General features: G+C 39.6%; 9 gene segments (V, D, J or C); all 9 read right to left on the minus strand.

Moving 5' to 3' along the window:
* Nucleotides 1-1,654: 1,654 nt before the first annotated feature.
* LOC117493008 lies at nt 1,655-2,183 on the minus strand. The segment is given in 2 exon segments: nt 1,655-1,974; nt 2,071-2,183. Coding segments are annotated over 2 exon segments (348 nt in total).
* A 1,862-nt stretch (nt 2,184-4,045) lies between these two features.
* Nucleotides 4,046-4,544, minus strand: LOC117492985. The segment is given in 2 exon segments: nt 4,046-4,384; nt 4,464-4,544. Coding segments are annotated over 2 exon segments (366 nt in total).
* A 748-nt stretch (nt 4,545-5,292) lies between these two features.
* Nucleotides 5,293-5,787, minus strand: LOC117492979. The segment is given in 2 exon segments: nt 5,293-5,633; nt 5,722-5,787. Coding segments are annotated over 2 exon segments (366 nt in total).
* Nucleotides 5,788-6,652: 865 nt separating this feature from the next.
* On the minus strand, nt 6,653-7,138 carry LOC117492997. The segment is given in 2 exon segments: nt 6,653-6,975; nt 7,064-7,138. Coding segments are annotated over 2 exon segments (357 nt in total).
* Nucleotides 7,139-8,117: 979 nt separating this feature from the next.
* LOC117492099 lies at nt 8,118-10,009 on the minus strand. The segment is given in 2 exon segments: nt 8,118-8,440; nt 9,887-10,009. Coding segments are annotated over 2 exon segments (372 nt in total).
* Nucleotides 10,010-11,920: 1,911 nt separating this feature from the next.
* Nucleotides 11,921-15,071, minus strand: LOC117492957. The segment is given in 3 exon segments: nt 11,921-12,040; nt 13,347-13,603; nt 15,008-15,071. Coding segments are annotated over 3 exon segments (426 nt in total).
* A 556-nt stretch (nt 15,072-15,627) lies between these two features.
* On the minus strand, nt 15,628-16,225 carry LOC117492100. The segment is given in 2 exon segments: nt 15,628-16,031; nt 16,128-16,225. Coding segments are annotated over 2 exon segments (447 nt in total).
* Nucleotides 16,226-16,842: 617 nt separating this feature from the next.
* On the minus strand, nt 16,843-17,374 carry LOC117493017. The segment is given in 2 exon segments: nt 16,843-17,159; nt 17,256-17,374. Coding segments are annotated over 2 exon segments (345 nt in total).
* A 248-nt stretch (nt 17,375-17,622) lies between these two features.
* LOC117492101 lies at nt 17,623-18,300 on the minus strand. The segment is given in 2 exon segments: nt 17,623-18,056; nt 18,150-18,300. Coding segments are annotated over 2 exon segments (489 nt in total).
* Nucleotides 18,301-21,640: the final 3,340 nt, after the last annotated feature.

Consider the following 21,640-nt stretch of genomic DNA (forward strand, 5'->3'; position numbering starts at 1 on the left):
GATAATGTTTATGATATAATGATGATTTGTGTTCAATCGGCAAATCAAACAGATGTTTTTTAATGTTTAATGTTATCAAAGTGTGCTTTCATTAATGTACTTCTAGAGATACATGGGCACAGTTTAACCATACTGAATCAGATAAACAGCTGCGTTGTTTGAAATGGGACATTTTTATATTATCTATGATACATTTTGTTGGAGACAGAAAATACACAAAAATACATATTTTTCTGTTAGAATTCACTACATTTCTTTAGGTTGCAACTGAATTAAACATTGCGTCAAATGAGACGAAATAGGATGTCAATATTCAGTTACTCAGTATTTCAACATAAAGTGAATGCTCTCATGGGTGGTGGTAAACAGAGGAAGTAGTTTGTGTATGACTCTCCTGTTACTGTCTATCACTGTGTGTCTCTGGCACAGTAATACACTGCTGTGTCCTCGGCCTTCAGACTGTTCATCTGCAGATACACTTTACTGCTGGAGTCATCTCTGGAGATAGTGAATCTACCCTGGACCGACTGGGAGTAATAGATATGAGAACTGCCTGTGTGTATAAAAGCGATCCACTCCAGTCCTTTCCCAGGAGCCTGTCTGACCCAGTTCATCCTGTAGCTACTTAATGTGAATCCAGAAGTAGTACAGGTCAATCTGTGAGATTCTCCAGGCCTTTTAGTCACTGTTTCAGATTCTGTCAGAGTCTGACCATCAACACCTGTAAAGAGGATAAAAACACATCTGGTGAGATAAGCTGTTGACACAATTACAATCTGTGTTAGATAAAGATCAGTAAAGATGTTGACCTGCCCAGCAGACAGTGAGCAGCAGCAGTCCTGTCCTATAGTCCATCATGTTAAACTGTGTGTCCTCTGTCCTCTGTCCTCCTCTCTGCAGTCACATAAGTAGAGGGGGAGATATCTGAGTTTTGCATTGACTCCTCCTTTCTGATTGAACATTGTCCTCTGTTCACACTAATATTTACCTTAAAAAAAGATCTATTTAAATGTTGATTTTGTCAACATTTTAACCTGATTTCAATGTTATCCTTATATTGATTTTTTACATTTAGATTTCTTATTTAATTCAGTTTCTTCCGATGCAACTTGAATTTCTGCTGCTGTTTATTGAAAATAGGTTTTAAAATTGTTATGATTAAGTTTTATATCATGTAGCGTGTATATCACTTTGCAGGCTAGGTTTGAAATAGACGAAAAGCATCCCATACTTTTTTATCAAAGCTGACGTATTGTGTCACAGTTATCAGTACAGCAATTAATGCATTTGTTGCAATTGTGAGATCCAAAGAAATGTAAGTTTTGGCTCGTAGCTTGTAGTAATTGATATTTTTTTTAGGGGAATACATCCTGTTACACAACTAACATTTAGAGCAATTAATCTACTGAAACCAATTCAGCTTATTTTATTTTATAAGGTCTACTTGAAAAGTTTAATGGTCGACAATTTGTCTTTTTTTTTGGCTTTTATTCTGGGAATACATACAGTAATGTATCAGTGATTATAACCTATAAATGTTGAAACTGATGATGTAACAGTGAGCTGGTGTTGAGATCATTTCTGGTCTGAGGGCTCCTCCTCTGGTGGCTTCATGTTACAAGTGTTCAGGCTCTGAGGGGTTTTTGCACAGCTCTACTGATGGTGTGTGTCACAGTGTGTCTCTGGCACAGTAATACACAGCAGAATCTCCAGGCTGCACGCTCTGTCCGTTCAGAGTCACTGTTTTGCTGGAAGAGTCTACCTCAATACTGAACTTGCTCTTCAGTGAATCTTTATAGTATGAATCTCCAGTGTATTTCATTCCTATCCACTCCAGTCCTTTCCCTGCAGGCTGTCTGATCCAGGCTGTGTAGTAGCTGCTAACATAATAAGAGACCTGACAGGTGATGGTCAGACGTTGACCTGGCTGCACAGTCACAGAGGCTGGCTGTGTCAACTGCTCACACTTCACACCTGTGGAGGGAAACATGTTGAATAGTGAGCGAGGTTAATAACAGTGAGCAGTCAGTGTGAGCGTTCTGTCAGTGTCTCTGCCTCAGTGAGACTCACAGGATCCAGCAGCCAGCAGCAGCAGCAGAGCTACAGAGAACATGGTTGGTGTTGAAGGTGACCTGATGGAGCTTCTCTTCTTCTGCTGCAGCTGACAGCATGATATCAAGTCTTTATAGCAGACTGTGAGGAAGTTCACTTTGCATAGAGAGGGACACTGACAGGCTATAAAAGAGGGACGGACTGTCCTGTTAAGAGTTGTCATTTGGACTTGTTGGACAATTATAAGGATACATTTTAAGTTACTAATCACTAACTTTTATGTAATCTTAAATCAGATGTAATCATTTATTCTGCTCAGCAAAACCCTAACCCACATACTGGATACATCATGCATAAATATATTATCGATACTTTCTGTTAAAAATTAAATAATGGGACAATATTGTTGCAAGAATGCCTGAAGTAAAATGTATATCTAAAAAGGGGAAGTGAAATTCCACATCAGCCGTTGCTGTCATAGTGTGTTTAGAAAAGCTGTCTTTTTCTCCTTATTGTCATCTGACTTTTTATCATTTACTGCCACCTGTTGGTACTAGTGATAATAAATAGTTCAAGGTTTTTGTGAAGCCTCTGTGCTTCCTTTAACCAGTGTGTGTCTCTTGCACAGTAATACGCAGCAGAGTCTTCTGGCAATAAGTTGGACAGCCTCAGATGCACCATGCTGTTGGTATCATCTCTACTGATTTCTACACGTCCATCCACACTGCTGGCATGTGTTTTTCTATCAGCCGAAGAGAAGCCGCTCCCTATCAATTCCAGAGGTTTTCCAGCAGGTTGTCTGACCCAGATCATAACACAGCAATTAATGTGAAGCCAGATCCCCTGCAGGAGAGACTGAGAGTCTCCCCAGGCCTCTTCACTACTGAAGAGGAAGGAATAGACTCCATACTCTGACCTGTACAACCTGATAAGATTTTTTAAAAAAGAGAAAGAGAACCAAAGAAGACAGTGAGATATTTTGAAAATGTTCTGGTATCACTGACTGACCATCAGTGGATGTTGTCTGATAAAAGATAAAACATCAAGAAGCAGGAGAGCTCACAGGGCAGAGAGAGAGCAACCAGCAGAAGAGAGAGAGAGTTGATCATCCTGAGACTGGAGATGTGACCTCTGATGCTCCACACAAAGTACAGATCAGTCAGACAGAAGTACTCTGCACACACTAGAGATTTGCATCAGGATAGCATGGGGAGGGAGGGGCTTTTGCAGGGACTGTTATAATTCATTCAACCATTGAGTCCGACTGCATCAGATCAATAATGTGCCTACCTTTGGAAACACAAATCAACATAATCTCAATCATTAATCGGCCCACTCAGTGTTTCTGATGTGTTTATTAGTGAGATCTTCACCAAACTTAGATTATTCAGAGACTGAACCTACAGGGTAACTTTGAGAAGATGTATGTCTGACCCTCCTCAATGAGGTCCCTCAGGGGGTGCGTCCTGGGTCCCCTCTTCTTCTCTCTGTTCACCAATTCATTGGCTCTGTCATTCTATAAATATCTCAATATCTTGTTTTCAATATAATACATGCAGAGGCCTGAGAAAACACATGTGGGGATCTCTACGTTATAATGATCACTCAAATGTTTTATAAGCGTAAGGAATTATACAAAATACCCCCTAGCTTAACAGTCTCGAAAAGAATATGATTTTGATTAATATTTCAAACAAAGTCCTCATATTTATGTTTTATTCTTTAAAAGCCATATAACACAGAGAAGACAAACACATTTAGACATTAACAGTCTGCAAGGTTTTTGCATAGCTTCTCTGGGGACTTCCACCAGTGTCGCCCTTTTGGGGTAACCTTTGTCACTGACTTTATTTTAAAACACAAAGACGTCTTGTGACAGAAGCATTGCGTGGGGAAGTATTTACATCTTGTGTATATAAGATATCCTGATTTAAGGTGGAAAATTACTTGCACTCTCTATTGGTTAATGCCACTGACAATGAAGTGGTTTTTGTACAGCTCTGTGGCTTTCTGTATCACTGTGTCTGTCGAGCACAATAATAAACAGCAGAGTCTTCAGACGTCAGGCTGTTCATCTGCAGATACACCTGGTCCACGTTGTTGTCTCTGGAGATGGTGAAGCGATTCTGGACTGACGTGGAATAATATTTATTAGTTCCACTTGGAGCAGAAATGTGGGCAACCCACTCCAGTCCTTTTCCTTCAGCTTGTCTGATCCAGCTGATAGCAGCATCACTATCTGATATTCCTGCATATGTACAGGTCAGTTTGTGGGACTGTCCAGGGAGCTTTACCACCGCTTCAGACTCAGTCAGAGTCTGACTGCAAACACCTGGAGAGAAAAGCAGCTTGATCACAACAGAGCCAAACATAAACCTAAGTAAAAGAAGAGTGCAGGAGTATGTACTCACCAGAAATCCATGAAAGCATCAGAAACATTAAACATGTAGCTAAAGTCATAGTGGAAATGTGTTGTGTGTGCTGCAGTGGTTTGAGCTCTCCTCTTCAGTTTGCTGTGAGATAAATAAAGATGGAAGAGATGAATATTTGCATTGGCTCCTCCTCTTAGTGCTGAATATGAAGAATATTTAAATTAATATTTAAATTCTGATAAAAATGAACAATCTGCCTAAACTGTTTAGCTGTTTTATATAGAAACCATTTGTTATGAAACAAGACACACAGGAAGAAATGCCTGAGATACTGAAATATGTTTGTGGGAGAACTAAATGAACTAATGAATCTGCAGTGACTGCTGATCCAGCTCCTTTTTGTGTTATAATGAAGCAACCTCTCAAAGGGTGAGAGTATAAACCTGTAGTTCAGTCCAGGGTCTGAGTGTGAGTTAAGATCAGTGACAGCAGCAGATCTGAGTGTTTCCTTTTACTGACAGAAGAGAGGGGAACTCAACACTGACTGCCATCTAGTGTCTTTATGAGAGCAGCTGCTCCATGATATGCATTAATGGTGCTGAAACGTGTTCATGTATTGTTGATTTTATTCCTATTATGACATTGATCTCAGCGGAATCTTTTTTTTGTTTTGGTCTTGGCTATTTTTTTTGGCAGGGATCAATTCATCTAGATCTTTTTTTAATTTATTTAAATTGCTGGTAATTTATGAACTCTCTCAAGGCTGAATTTCATAATTGTATTATATACAACCACAGCAACAGATAACTGAAGAATATAATTCATTTTAAGGGTATATCTAAGATAAGGATGAGTTCTGTAGGTTTTTGTACAGCTGCTCAACCAGCTTCAGTCACTGTGTCTCTCGAGCACAGTAATAAACAGCAGAGTCTACAGCCGTCAGACTGCTCATCTGCAGATACACCTGCTGTCTGTTGTTGTCTCTGGAGATGGTGAACCGGCCTTTCACTGACTCAGAGTAGAAGATGTTGGCACTGCTAGTAGGGTGCATAGTAGCAACCCACTCCAGTCCTTTCCCAGGAGCCTGTCTGACCCAGTTCATGTAGTAGCTACTGAATGTGAATCCAGAGGCTGTACAGGTCAATCTGTGAGATTCTCCAGGCCTTTTAGTCACTGGTTCAGATTCTGTCAGAGTCTGACCATCAACACCTGTCAAGAGGATAAAAACACATCTGGTGAAATAAACTGGTGACACAATTAAAATCTGTGTTAGATAAAGATCAGTAAAGATGTTGACCTGCCCAGCAGACAGTGAGCAGCAGCAGTCCTGTCCTATAGTCCATCATGTTAAACTGTGTGTCCTCTGTCCTCTGTCCTCCTCTCTGCAGTCACATAAGTAGAGGGGGAGATATCTGAGTTTTGCATTGACTCCTCCTATAACTAAGTGTGTGTGTTTTTTTAAGAATAATTTTGCAACGCCATTTATAAAATAGACTTCATGTAAAGTATTATGATTTTGATTGCCAGAGGGACTCACCTAGGCCTACATCCAATTCGACAATAAACTAAATTAACTAACTAACCATTAATCTCGGGTGTATTTGATTTAATTTGGGTTAGAGATTAGATGATCAGAACTGTTTCTTTAAGGGAAACATTATTAAGATATCATTTGTATTTAAACAACTTCTCAAATGTGTTTATGGTGGATTAAAGTTTGCCAGTTAGCAGACTGGAATCAGTTGTTTATCTCCAGGGTTAAATATAGAATTTGCTTCATTTGGTTGTGGTTATGTGACAGTAATGTTTCAAATTCAAACAGATAAAACTTTCCTGATGATAATGTTTATGATATAATGATGATTTGTGTTCAATCGGCAAATCTAATAGATTTGTTTAATGTTTAATGTTATCAAAGTGTGCTTTCATTAATGTACTTCTAGAGATACATGGGCACAGTTTAACCATACTGAATCAGATAAACAGCTGCGTTGTTTGAAATGGAACATTTTATATTATCTGTGATACATTTTGTTGGAGACACAAAAGAAACAATATTACATATTATTCTGATTGAATTCACTATATGTCTTTAGGTTGCAACTGAATTAAACATTGTGTCAAATGAGATGAAATAGGATGTCAATATTCAGTTACTCAGTATTTCAATATAAAGTGAATGCTCTCATGGGTGGTGGTAAATAGAGGAAGTAGTTTTTGTACGACTCTCCTGTTACTGTCTATCACTGTGTGTCTCTGGCACAGTAATACACTGCTGTGTCCTCGGCCTTCAGACTGTTCATCTGCAGATACACTTTACTGCTGGAGTCATCTCTGGAGATAGTGAATCTACCCTGGACCGACTGGGAGTAAGAGGTAGAAGTACTATAGGTGTAAGCGATCCACTCCAGTCCTTTTCCAGGAGCTTGTCTGACCCAGCTCATGCCGTAGCTACTTAATGTGAATCCAGAGGCTGTACAGGTCAATCTGTGAGATTCTCCAGGCCTTTTAGTCACTGGATCAGATTCTGTCAGAGTCTGACCATCAACACCTGTCAAGAGGATAAAAACACATCTGGTGAAATAAGCTGGTGACACAATTAAAATCTGTGTTAGATAAAGATCAGTAAAGATGTTGACCTGCCCAGCAGACAGTGAGCAGCAGCAGTCCTGTCCTATAGTCCATCATGTTAAACTGTGTGTCCTCTGTCCTCTGTCCTCCTCCCTGCAGTCACATAAGTAGAGGGGGAGACATCTGAGTTTTGCATTGACTCCTCCTCACAGGGTTTGTAAAAAATATCAACTCTCCATCTCAGCTGTTAAGTATTTTCTCTAATTAGTTTTAAGTTGTGTAGAATATCTATCAGTGGGGACGCAATCATTTGATTGGCTTACAATTAAGCAGACATCTGATTGGCTACTGACACTTCCCTCTTAAAAATGTTTTACATTTGTGAAAACGTTTTTATATTCATATAAAACTATAAGTATTTGTGTATGCATTGAAAAATATTTGTGTGGATGCAGACATTTATATATAAATCTCAAATAACATTAGTAAATCCTTCTGTGTACATTTATTTATTTTGTGACTGTTCTCAACCAATAGAATGCCTGATATCTTGAAATCTGTTTGAGGGAGAACTACGACTAAATGAACTCATAAATCTGCAGTGAATTCTGATCCAGCTATTAAAATGTTTTTTGTGTGTTATAATGAAGCAACCTCTCACAGGGTGAGAATATAAACCTGTAGTTCAGAGCAGGGTCTGAGTGTGAGTTAAGATCAGTGAGAGCAGCAGATCTGAGTGTTTCCTTTTACTGACAGAGGAGAGGGGAACTCTCTAGTGTCTTTATGAGAGCAGCTTCTACATTATTTTTACTCCCATATATATGCATTATGTGGCTGAAATGTGTTCATGTATTGTTTATTTTATTCCTTTTTTGGACATTGATTTCAGGAGACCTTTTCGTTTTTTTCTCCTTGGCTATTTTGTGTTCCAGCGATCAACACATCGATAATATTGTTCTAACAATGTGTTAATTAAACATTGCTGGTAATTGATGATCTCTCTCAAGGCTGAATTTCATAATTTTATTATATACAGCCAAAGCAAAAGATACATGAAGAATATAATTGATTTTGAGAGTTTATCGAGATAAGAATAGGTGCTGTAGGTTTTTGTACAGCTGCTCAACCAGCTTCAGTCACTGTGTGTCGAGCACAGTAATAAACAGCAGAGTCTACAGCCGTCAGACTGCTCATCTGCAGAGACACCTGCTGTCTGTTGTCGTCTTTGGAGATGGTGAACCGGCCTTTCACTGACTCAGAGTAGAAGATATTGTTACTGTTATACATACTCGCAACCCACTCCAGTCCTTTCCCAGGAGCCTGTCTGACCCAGGCCATCCAGTGGCTACTGAATGTGAATCCAGAGCCTGTACAGGTCAATCTGTGAGATTCTCCAGGCCTTTTAGTCACTGGTTCAGATTCTGTCAGAGTCTGACCATCAACACCTGTCAAGAGGATAAAAACACATCTGGTGAAATAAGCTGGTGGTGACACAATTAGAAGCTGTGTTAGATAAAGATCAGTAAAGATGTTGACCTGCCCAGCAGACAGTGAGCAGCAGCAGTCCTGTCCTATAGTCCATCATGTTAAACTGTGTGTCCTCTGTCCTCTGTCCTCTGTCCTCCTCTCTGCAGTCACATAAGTAGAGGGGGAGATATCTGAGTTTTGCATTGACTCCTCCTATAACTAAGTTTGTGTGTCTTTTTAAGAATAATTTTTGCAAGGCCATTTTTAAAGCAACAACAAATAGAAAATAACGATTTTGATTGCAAGAGGGACAGCTAGGCCTACATCCAATACGACAATAATCTAAATTATATAAATAACCATTCATCTCGGGTTTATTTGATTTAATTTGGGTTAGAGATTAGATGATCAGAGCTGCTTCTTTAAGGGAAACATTATTAATATATTGTTTTTATTTAATCAACTTCTCCACTGTGTTTACGGTGGATTAAAGTTTGCCAGTTAGCTGACTGGAATCAGTTGTTTCTCTCCAGTGTTAAATATAGAATTTGCTTCATTTGGTTGTGGTTATGTTACAGTAATGCTTCAAATTCAAACAGATGAAGCTTTCCTGATGATAATGTTTATGATATAATGATGATTTGTGTTCAATCGGCAAATCAAACAGATGTTTTTTAATGTTTAATGTTATCAAAGTGTGCTTTCATTAATGTACTTCTAGAGATACATGGGCACAGTTTAACCATACTGAATCAGATAAACAGCTGCGTTGTTTGAAATGGGACATTTTTATATTATCTATGATACATTTTGTTGGAGACAGAAAATACACAAAAATACATATTTTTCTGTTAGAATTCACTACATTTCTTTAGGTTGCAACTGAATTAAACATTGCGTCAAATGAGACGAAATAGGATGTCAATATTCAGTTACTCAGTATTTCAACATAAAGTGAATGCTCTCATGGGTGGTGGTAAACAGAGGAAGTAGTTTGTGTATGACTCTCCTGTTACTGTCTATCACTGTGTGTCTCTGGCACAGTAATACACTGCTGTGTCCTCGGCCTTCAGACTGTTCATCTGCAGATACACTTTACTGCTGGAGTCATCTCTGGAGATAGTGAATCTACCCTGGACCGACTGGGAGTAATAGATATGAGAACTGCCTGTGTGTATAAAAGCGATCCACTCCAGTCCTTTCCCAGGAGCCTGTCTGACCCAGTTCATCCTGTAGCTACTTAATGTGAATCCAGAAGTAGTACAGGTCAATCTGTGAGATTCTCCAGGCCTTTTAGTCACTGTTTCAGATTCTGTCAGAGTCTGACCACCAACACCTGTAAAGAGGATAAAAACACATCTGGTGAAATAAGCTGTTGACACAATTAGAAGCTGTGTTAGATAAAGATCAGTAAAGATGTTGACCTGCCCAGCAGACAGTGAGCAGCAGCAGTCCTGTCCTATAGTCCATCATGTTAAACTGTGTGTCCTCTGTCCTCTGTCCTCCTCTCTGCAGTCACATAAGTAGAGGGGGAGATATCTGAGTTTTGCATTGACTCCTCCTGATTGAACATTGTCCTCTGTTCACACTAATATTTACCTTAAAAAATATCTCTTTAAATGTTGATTTTGTCAACATTTTAACCTGATTTCAATCTTATCCTGATATTGCTTTTTTACATTTACATTTCTTATTTAATTCAGTTTCTTCCGATGCAACTTGAATTTCTGCTGCTGTTTATTGAAAATAGGTTTTAAAATTGTTATGATTAAGTTTTATATCATGTAGCGTGTATATCACTTTGCAGGCTAGGTTTGAAATAGACGAAAAGCATCCCATACTTTTGATCAAAGCTGACATATTGTGTCACAGTTATCAGTACAGCAATTAATGCATTTGTTGCAATTGTGAGATCCAAAGAAATGTAAGTTTTGGCTCGTAGCTTGTACTGATTGATATTTTTAGGGGAATACATCCTGTTACACATCTAACATTTAGAGCAATTCATCTACTGAAACCAATTCAGCTGATTTCATTTTATAAGGTCTACTTGAAAAGTTTAATGGTCGACAATTTGTCATTTTTATTTGTCTTGTATTCTGGGAATACATACAGTAATGTATCAGTGACTATAACCTCTAAATGTTTAAACTGATGATGTAACAGTGAGCTGGTGTTGAGAGCATTTCTGGTCTGAGGGCTCCTCCTCTGGTGGCTTCATGTTACAAGTGTTCAGGCTCTGAGGGGTTTTTGTTCAGCTCTACTGATGGTGTGTGTCACAGTGTGTCTCTGGCACAGTAATACACAGCAGAGTCTCCAGGCTGCATGCTCTGTTCGTTCAGAGTCACTGTGTTGCTGGAAGAGTCTAAGTCGATACTGAACTTGCTCTTCAGTGAATCTTTTTGGAATGTGGAGTATCCAACACGTGTGCCGATAATCCACTCCAGTCCTTTCCCTGCAGGCTGTCTGATCCAATGAGTATGATGTCTGCCCACAGAATAAGAGACCTGGCAGGTGATGGTCAGACGTTGACCTGGCTGCAAAGTCACAGAGGCTGGCTGTGTCAACTGTTCACACTTCACATCTGTAAAAATAAAAATGTTATATGACAGGTTATCCTGTTAAACAGCAGTAGAATAAGTGTTGACTCGTGCACAGAGAGACTCACTTCCAGCTGCCAGCAGCAGCAGCAGAGCTACAGAGAACATGATGAGGATGATGAGGATGATGATGATGATGACTCTGAGAAGACGTGAGCTCCTGATCCCCTTTAATCTCCACTGACAGTCTCATGTGAAGTCCTTATAACTGTATCACAATGGAGATGACTGAGTTTGCATAGAACCAAACACATTGCATATGAATATGAGTCGGACTGGAGATAGAAAATGGAGCCTGTTATTGTTACTATCACAAGAATACAATCACCTCAGTGTTTCAAGAGTCTAGAATCAACTTTGTATACCCTATTTTTGCAAAAACAGATAATTAACATCTGGAGCTCTTTTAATGTCCTTTTTGATTATTGTTACACCAGGTCTTGTCAAAACCTTTATTCCATATTCAATATCCATTACTAAACAAAACAGCACATGCACCTGAAATGTATATTTAAATACTTTATTAAGGGCAGTGAATTAACTTTTTCTTTATGTTTTTCAAATCAGTGTTATAAGTGTCATAGACAGAGTTACATTGCTATTATTATCCTTAAAATATATGTATAACAAAACCACTTATGTGATCTTTTTATTTGAGTGGTTTACTAATGACAGTTAATTCTGTTTTTGCTATTGATGGTTTTATTTTTGTCCTTTTCTCATGAGAAGAACTTGAAGAGTTTTTAATGTACCTACAATCTATGTTATATCATTAGATATTTTAATAGTGAAAAAGGGACGCCTTTTAAAAAAAAATATGAGCATTGCAATAAATAAAGTTAAGGATCTATTTAATGTTCAAGTGGTGGTATTGAATAGAGGAAGTAGTTTGTGTACGACTCTCCTGTTACTGTCTCTCACTGTGTCTCTTCTGGCACAGTAATACACTGCTGTGTCCTCGGCCTTCAGACTGTTCATCTGCAGATACACTTTACTGCTGGAGTCATCTCTGGAGATAGTGAATCTACCCTGGACCGACTGGGAGTAATAGATAGGAGTACTAGCTGTGTGTATGAAAGCGATCCACTCCAGTCCTTTCCCAGGAGCCTGTCTGATCCAGTTCCATACCGAGCCTCCAAAGTTGAATCCAGATGTTGTGCAGGTGAGTCTGTGAGATTCTCCAGGTTTCCTGACTGCTGGTTCAGACTCAGTTATGGTCTGACCTTCAGCGACAGACCAAACAAACAGAGCAACCACCAAGAGTGTTAGCTTTCCCTGAGCCATGTTCACACAGTTTCTTGTGTTTTCAAAAGCTTGAGTCCCTCTTTAAATATGAAGTAAACTTGATCCCTTTGAGAATTCATTTGACGATTAGCTCCTCCTACTTTGCATTCTGCTTTAAAAGTCAAATTCAAGGCTATACAAACAGCATTAAACATCATTTAAACTAGCAGCAAATAGCTATTTAAGGCAATTGTTGACAAAAATGAACTGTTGATTAAAATACTATAATTATTATTTTTCAACGAAAGATCCAGTTGATTATTTATTTTTCTTGAATTTGACTATAACTCATATGAGTAACATCAAAGCTTTAATTCTAATCATTGTTTTAGTTGTAACAATTCGAAACTAATTCAGAAATTGGTTGAACGATATGTTTTGTATTCTTTTTATGTTGTAACTGCAATGAAGGAAAGCATGATGGTGTAAATGTTTACTTGTGTTTGCTGCAGCTGGATGAAGACTTGTGTTTTGTTTATTCTCTTACTTTAAAGGTTTCAGTATTCAAATAGTGGCAATTTGAGGACAGATACAGAGAAACTTGGAGCCTTCAGAGGACATAAACTACTAAGGAACTGAAACCTATTTGACAATGTGCAAAAACACATTTCTGCAGTGCATGAAAAATGCAAACTAAATAAGTAAAAGACGTAGGATCTCAGATTAGACCATTTTCTAAATGTTAGCACATAAATGCTTTTTATGATTCAGCTGCTGTCTTCTCTAAGGAGACATTTTGATAAGAGTCTGCAATAAACATGATAAATCTATTTAGTGATATGATTTCTACATTCAGATATCTGTTAAGAAATATTTTTTACAGTGTTTGGTGTAACTAAAGTTGTGTCATAATATTTGAAAGACTCCAAATCTCACATTAACAGTGTGAGAAAACTGTTGTAATAATGAGGGGTTTTTGTACAGCTGCTCAACCAGCTTCAGTCACTGTGTATCGAGCACAGTAATAAACAGCAGAGTCTACAGCCGTCAGACTGCTCATCTGCAGAGACACCTGCTGTCTGTTGTTGTCTCTGGAGATGGTGAACCGGCCTTTCACTGACTCAGAGTAGTAGATGTAGCTACTGCTAGTAGGGTGGATCAAAGCGATCCACTCCAGTCCTTTTCCAGGAGCCTGTCTGACCCAGGCCATCCAGTGGCTACTGAATGTGAATCCAGAGCCTGTACAGGTCAATCTGTGAGATTCTCCAGGCCTTTTAGTCACTGGTTCAGATTCTGTCAGAGTCTGACCATCAACACCTGTCAAGAGGATAAAAACACATCTGGTGAAATAAGCTGTTGACACAATTAAAAGCTGTGTTAGATAAAGATCAGTAAAGATGTTGACCTGCCCAGCAGACAGTGAGCAGCAGCAGTCCTGTCCTATAGTCCATCATGTTAAACTGTGTGTCCTCTGTCCTCTGTCCTCCTCTCTGCAGTCACATAAGTAGAGGGGGAGATATCTGAGTTTTGCATTGACTCCTCCTATAACTAAGTTTGTGTGTCTTTTTAAGAATAATTTTTGCAAGGCCATTTTTAAAGCAACAACAAATAGAAAATAACGATTTTGATTGCCAGAGGGACAGCTAGGCCTACATCCAATACGACAATAAACTCAATTAATTAACTAACGATTAATCTCAGGTGTATTTGATTGAATTTGGGTTAGAGATTAGATGATCAGAGCTGCTTCTTTAAGGGAAACTTTATTAATATATTTCATGTATTTAATCAACTTCTCCAATGTGTTTACTGTGGACTTAAAGTTTGGCAGTTAGCTGACTGGAATCAGTTGTTTGTCTCCATTGTTAAATATAGAATGTGCTTCATTTGGTTGTGGTTATGTTACAGTAATGTTTCAAATTCAAACAGATGAAACTTTCCTGATGATAATTTTTATGATATAATGATGATGTGTGTTCAATCGGCAAATCAAACAGATGTTTTTTAATGTTTAATGTAATCAAAGTGTGCTTTCATTAATGTACTTCTAGAGATACATGGGCACAGTTTAACCATACTGAATCAGATAAACAGCTGCGTTGTTTGAAATGGGACATTTTTACATTATATTTTATACATTTTGTTGGAGGCACAAAAGACACAAAAATACATATTTCTGTTAGAATTCACTATATTTCTTTAGGTTGCAACTGAATTAAACATTGCGTCAAATGAGATGAAATAGGATGTCAATATTCAGTTACTCAGTATTTCAATATAAAGTGAATGCTCTCATGGGTGGTGGTAAATAGAGGAATTAGTTTGTGTACGACTCTCCTGTTACTGTCTCTCACTGTGTCTCTTCTGGCACAGTAATAAAGAGCAGAGTCTACAGCCGTCAGACTGTTCATCTGCAGATACACCTGCTGCATGTTGTTGCTGGAGCCGGTGAACCGGCCTTTCACTGACTCAGAGTGAGCTGCTGCTACTTCTAGTAGGGTGGATTGAAGCGATCCACTCCAGTCCTTTTCCAGGAGCCTGTCTGACCCAGGCAATGTAGTAGCTACTGAATGTGTATCCAGAGGCTGTACAGGTCACTGGTTCAGATTCTGTCAGAGTCTGACCACCAACACCTGTCAAGAGGATAAAAACACATCTGGTGAAATAAGCTGGTGACACAATTAGAATCTGTGTTAGATAAAGATCAGTAAAGATGTTGACCTGCCCAGCAGACAGTGAGCAGCAGCAGTCCTGTCCTATAGTCCATCATGTTAAACTGTGTGTCCTCTGTCCTCTGTCCTCCTCTCTGCAGTCACATAAGTAGAGAGGGAGATATCTGAGTTTTGCATTGACTCCTCCTCAAAAAAAAGTAAGAGTAAACCAGATTTGCTATTTTTTTGTTACCTTGGTCACATGGTCACCTTATGTAAATCTGTATTTCTTTATGTTTAGATTTGTTGTTGTTTTGAATTTACTATGTAGTATGCAGAGGCCTGAAAAGTATCTCACTGCTCCCACTGCGATTAAGTTTGACATGTTCTATTGTCCTCTGTCTGTGTTTGTAAAATAACATCTCTACGTTTTTTGTGTAGATTCACTGGTGACTTCCACCAGTGTTGCACATAGGATTAACTTTTGACACTGACTTTCTTCCAAACACAGAGCAAATCCCTAACTGTCTTATTTTCACTCTTAAAGCATGGCACATGATAACATCGATATTAGAGCACAGCAATTGTCGTCTTATGGTACATCCTTTAAAATCCTTAATAGACACAGATACATCCTGAACTCTGCACGCTCTCCTGTTCACTCACTGATACGACTAACTTCCTTTTTCTTTATTGGTACTGCTGATTGTCAACATGTGTGTGTGTTTGAGTCACATGGTTGCTGAGTATTTGTGCAGGTCTGCTGGTGGTTTGTGTCACTGTGGGCAGACGTACACAGTAATACACAGCTGTGTCTGCAGGCTGCACACTCTGTCCTGTTAGAGTCACTGTTCCAGCAGAAGTGTCTCTGCTGTAGCTGAACTTGTTCTTCAGAGCATTGTTTTGATAAAAGTTACCTCCACCCCACCTATGTGAAATCCAGTCCATTGGTTTTCCTTCACACTGTCTGATCCAACCTGTTGCATAGCTGTTATCAGTCAGAGAATAACCAGAGACCTGACAGGTGATGGTCAAAGGCTGTCCAGGCGGCACAACCATTGAGTCTGGCTGGATGAGATCAATACTGTTCACACCTGTGGAAACACAAAGCAACATTATCTCCATCATTCATCTGACCACTCAGTGTTTCTGATGTGTTTATTAGTGAGAATCCACTGAAAGCTCCTCACAGGATCCAGCTGCCAGCAGCAGTATCAGAGCTGCAGAGAACATGTTGATGTTGAAGCTGAACTGATGTGAGCTCTTCTGTCCTCTCTCTGACACACACACACACTTCGCTGGTTTATGAGGCAACACACACACAGATCATTTACATACTGATGATTGGAAATCAGCTGACTTAAGTTCATGTAAATTATCCAAAAGATGAGGAAATGTTCCGGTGTGGTTTTGAGTCACATTGAAAAGGTCGAGCAACAAAATGTAGATTATAAAAACAAACTTTTCTATAGTTTTATCAAAATATGAAGTCGGATAAAAACTATTAATTCTTCTCCTAATCCAGTTATGACACTGATGAAGTTGTACATATGTTATTGAATAATTATTTAATAGTAAATGTCTTTTAGAGGATCCCATTCTACTATACAAAGGAATCTACTATATTATCAGACACTTTTAAAACTAACTTATGGTCTTACTATCCCTTTTAGATGTTATACCTACAATGATATACAGTATCAGTGATTGTAATGTCGGATTGTTTAAATAGGTGAAAACCCTTTCTGTTGAATTAAGTTAAGAATATTTCTATGACATCTTAGTACTCTTTCCCTCTTGACTGTAACAGTGAGCTGGTGTTGAGATCATTTCTGGTCTGAGGGCTCCTCCTCTGGTGGCTTCATGTTACAAGTGTTCAGGCTCTGAGGGGTTTTTGTTCAGCTCTACTGATGGTGTGTGTCACAGTGTGTCTCTGGCACAGTAATACACAGCAGAGTCTCCAGGCTGCACGCTCTGTCCGTTCAGAGTCACTGTTTTGCTGGAAGAGTCTAAGTCGATACTGAACTTGCTCTTCAGTGAATCTTTGTAGTATGAACTTCCAGTGTTTTTCATCCCAATCCACTCCAGTCCTTTCCCTGCAGGCTGTCTGATCCAGGCTGTGTAGTGGCCAAGAGAATAAGAGACCTGACAGGTGATGGTCAGACGTTGACCTGGCTGCACAGTCACAGAGGCTGGCTGTATCAACTGCTCACACTTCACACCTGTGGAGGGAAACATGTTGAATAGTGAGCGAGGTTAATAACAGTGAGCAGTCAGTGTGAGCGTTCTGTCAGTGTCTCTGCCTCAGTGAGACTCACAGGATCCAGCAGCCAGCAGCAGCAGCAGAGCTACAGAGAACATGGTTGGTGTTGAAGGTGACCTGATGGAGCTTCTCTTCTTCTGCTGCAGCTGACAGCATGATATCAAGTCTTTATAGCAGACTGTGAGGAAGTTCACTTTGCATAGAGAGGGACACTGACAGGCTATAAAAGAGGGACGGACTGTCCTGTCAAGAGTTGTCATTTGGATTTGTGTTGGGACATATGAAATAACATTTATCTTTTAAAAAAATAAATGAAAATGATATTTTTATTTCCAATCAAACCTCAAACAAACAGTATATTTATTGTCTGATGTAACTTTTGGTAGCTGATATCTGATGAAGCAGTTTTATTGAGGCGATATTTATTTCAGTGTCTTGATGATGTTGATCTCAAGCCTTTTTGTGATTGTGAGAAGCAGAACACAAATTTTTGAATTTGTATTTGAACTTGTTGAGTTTTTGTACAGCATTTCTCCTTTCTGTGTCAACTGTGTCTCTCGAGCACAGTAATAAACAGCAGAGTCTACAGCCGTCAGACTGCTCATCTGCAGATACACCTGCTGTCTGTTGTTGTCTCTGGAGATGGTGAACCGGCCTTTCACTGACTCAGAGTAGTAGATGTAGCGACTGCCACTGCTGATATAAGCGATCCACTCCATTCCTTTTCCAGCAGCCTGTCTGATCCAAGCAGTATCAATATGACCACTAAACCCTGAATATGTGCAGGTCAGTCTGTGGGACTCTCCAGGCTTTTTAACCACTGGTTCAGACTCAGTCAGTGTTTGACCCTCAGTACCTACAGACATGTAAACAGCTCATTAGTTTCTGTAATGCAGCCATATTGTCTTTGTACCAGGAGGTCTGTCAGAAAAACAGGTGTTGTTCTTACCTGCAGAGTTAATTGACAGGATGAGAAAAACCACCAGATAATCAGGTCTGATCATTGTGAAAGCCAGTTGTCTCTGTCCAGTCTACAGTGTGTATGTCAGTGATTTAGTGTCTGTCCTTCACTCTGCAACACATATGTAGAGATGGAAGAGGTCAGAGTTTGCATTGACTCCTCCTCCTCAAACAGAAACACAGCACATCCCCTGAATAAATATGATGTAGATTTCCTTTTTGCATACTATGATTGAATGTATATATATCCTTAAATTATAAGGTTGAATTTCAAGTTATTTGTCAGTTCCTTTTATTTAAATCTAAATAAGATGTAATCATTTATTCTGCTTTGCACAACATTGGTTGCCCATCAACATACTGGAAACATCATGCATAAATATATTATTGATACCTGCTGTTAAGAAATTAATAATGGGATATTGTTGTTGCAGGAAAGCTTCAAGACTTTCATAGTATACGTTTAGAGACATTGTCATATTCCCGTTATTGTCATCTGTCTTTTTATCCTCTAGTGCAGGGGTGGGCAATTATTTTTTACAAGGGGCCACTTCAGAAACTCGAGCTGTGTTGGGGGGCCGAATCAAAAATAAGTTGAACTTAATTCTGCTCAATATACCAATACTGAAAAGATGTTTTCCAGTATGTTAAAGATAAGAAATGAATCAGCTTTATACAAAAAGAAATGAGTGCTTTTGATTTTTGTTTTTCAGTTAATTTTACTTGTTCAGTGAGAAAAATCCAGTCTGTCTTGGGCTTGAACAAGTGCACGGAAATCTGGTTCAATGTCTGAGGTGGATATGCGAAGGACAGCTGAGAGGTGATCATCAGTGATAGAGGATCTGTATCTGGATTTGTTGAACTTCATCACTGAGAATGTCTGTTCACATATGTAGGTAGATCCAAAGAGGACCATCATCTTCTGAGCACGTCTCCTGATGTGTGGAAAGTTCTCCTCTTTCAGGGAAGAGTAAAACTCAGGCAGTGAGACTGACCTAAAGTGCTCTGACAGAAGTGTGTCAGACTGCAGGTCAATGAGTTCAAGCTGAACATCACTGGGTGCATCATCCACATGGCATGTAAATGGGGAAAAGATCATGTTCATTTCATTCTCAACTGTTTTGAAGTCTTTAAATCGCCTTGAAAACTCACCATGCAGTGCTTCTAACATGGATGAGTACCTCTGGAGGTGATCAGCTGATGGTGTGGCTTCCTTCAGTGTTGGCAAGTGCGTGAGAATGTTGTCCTCCATTTGGCTTGAGAGAAGCTGCAGCTTTCTCATGAAAGCCTTCACTGCACTGTACATGTCATGCACAAAAAGGCCCTTGCCTTGCAGTTTGACATTTAGTTCACTCATTAGTGCAGTCACATCTACAGCAAAACCAAGGTCTGCCATCCAGTCTGCATCTGAAAGCTGTGGGATGTCGTTTCCTTTCTTCACACAGAAGTCTTGAATTTCTTCTCTCAGGTCCCATACTCTTTTCAGCACTTTGCCCAGGCTGAGCCACCTGACAGCTGCATGGTAGGGTATGTCACGATGTTCAGTCTCACTTTCCTCCAAAAGTGCAACAAACTGTCTGTGATTCAATGCTCTTGCCCTGATGAAGTTAACTATTTTAGTTACAACATCAACAACATGGTTAATTTTTAACACTGACTTACACAACACTTCCTGATGTATAATACAATGCAAAAATACCTATTTCTGCTCAGGGTTAATTTATGTCACTTTATCCTGCATTCTCTTCAATAGTCCAACATTTTTCCTGTCAGATTTGGACAACCATCCGTTGTCACGCCTGCCAGCCTGTCCCATTTCAGTCCCAACTTTTCCACACATGCATTTACCTCCGTGAACAAATCACTCCCTGTTGTTGTACCTTTCATTGACTGCATGGCTGCCAGCTCCTCCGTGATTTTGAAGTCTGTAGTTATCCCACGTAGGGAGATGAGTAGCTGGGCAGTGTCACGTACATCGCAGCTCTCATCCAAAGCCAAGGAAAAAAAGTCAAAGTTGACCGCTCTGTTCTGCAGCTGAAGCTCCAGATTTCCCGCGATGTCCTCAATCCTCCTCGTAACAGTGCGTCGGGAGAGCGGCACTTTCTCAAATGCCTCCTTTTTCTCCGGGCATATTAGTGTCCAACAAACACTCCTTAATGAACTCTTCGTCCGAAAACGGTTAACTTTTAAGACATAACTCGTCTTGACAGCTGCATCTCTGGATGTGGAATGTTTTGTGAAAATGTGTTGTTGGCTTTGCAGCTTAGCTAGCAAAGCATCCGACCCCTTTGCCCGCTCTTCCTCAGACAGGTTCTTGTATTTATCTGCGTGTTTGGTAGCATAGTGGCGACTCAAATTGTACTCCTTGAACACAGCGACCTGCGCACCACAAACTAAACACACAGCTTTACCTTTCACTTCTGTAAATAAATACTTAGCGGTCCATGTCTTGTTGAAAACGCGGCATTCAGTATCGATCTTTCTTTTTTTGCCCTTAGCGGACATTTCGAGGACTAGCCGGCCAGCATCACTCGTAGCTGTTACGGCATGCGCGTTTACGTAAATAAATAAAAAAAACAGCAGCTTCCTTTTCAAAATAAAAGCAACACAGTTAGAAAAGTATTTACGCCATGCAAGCAATACAGCTGTGTTGCTTTTATTTTGAAAAGGTTGCTGTTTTTTTTCATTATGTTATAATTTATGATCAACCTCACACGGGCCGGCCAAGGCCGGCCAACGGGCCGGATGTGGCCCGCGGGCCGTAAAATGCCCACCCCTGCTCTAGTGCCACCTGTTGGTACTTGTGTGAGTAATGTGACTGACATTTCTACATTTACTGTTTATTTTTGCCCATGCATGAAAAATACATTTAGAACATGTTTTTCCTGTCCTTGGCTATTTTATGAGGAAATTATTTATTTAAAGACATTTATTTTGTATTATTGTGTTTTGTAACTTGGCTCAGTAGCAACTGTTTTTTTAGCAGCCGTCAGACTGCTCATCTGCAGAGACACCTGCTGCATGTTGTTGCTGGAGCCGGTGAACCGGCCTTTCACTGACTCAGAGTGAGCTGCTGCTACTTCTAGTAGGGTGGATTGAAGCGATCCACTCCAGTCCTTTTCCAGGAGCCTGTCTGACCCAGGCAATGTAGTAGCTACTGAATGTGTATCCAGAGGCTGTACAGGTCACTGGTTCAGATTCTGTCAGAGTCTGACCACCAACACCTGTCAAGAGGATAAAAACACATCTGGTGAAATAAGCTGGTGACACAATTAGAATCTGTGTTAGATAAAGATCAGTAAAGATGTTGACCTGCCCAGCAGACAGTGAGTAGCAGCAGTCCTGTCCTATAGTCCATCATGTTAAACTGTGTGTCCTCTGTCCTCTGTCCTCCTCTCTGCAGTCACATAAGTAGAGAGGGAGATATCTGAGTTTTGCATTGACTCCTCCTCAAAAAAAAGTAAGAGTAAACCAGATTTG

This window comes from Trematomus bernacchii, unplaced genomic scaffold, assembly GCF_902827165.1.
Source record: "Trematomus bernacchii unplaced genomic scaffold, fTreBer1.1, whole genome shotgun sequence".
In the NCBI taxonomy this organism is placed as follows: Eukaryota; Metazoa; Chordata; class Actinopteri; order Perciformes; family Nototheniidae; genus Trematomus; species Trematomus bernacchii.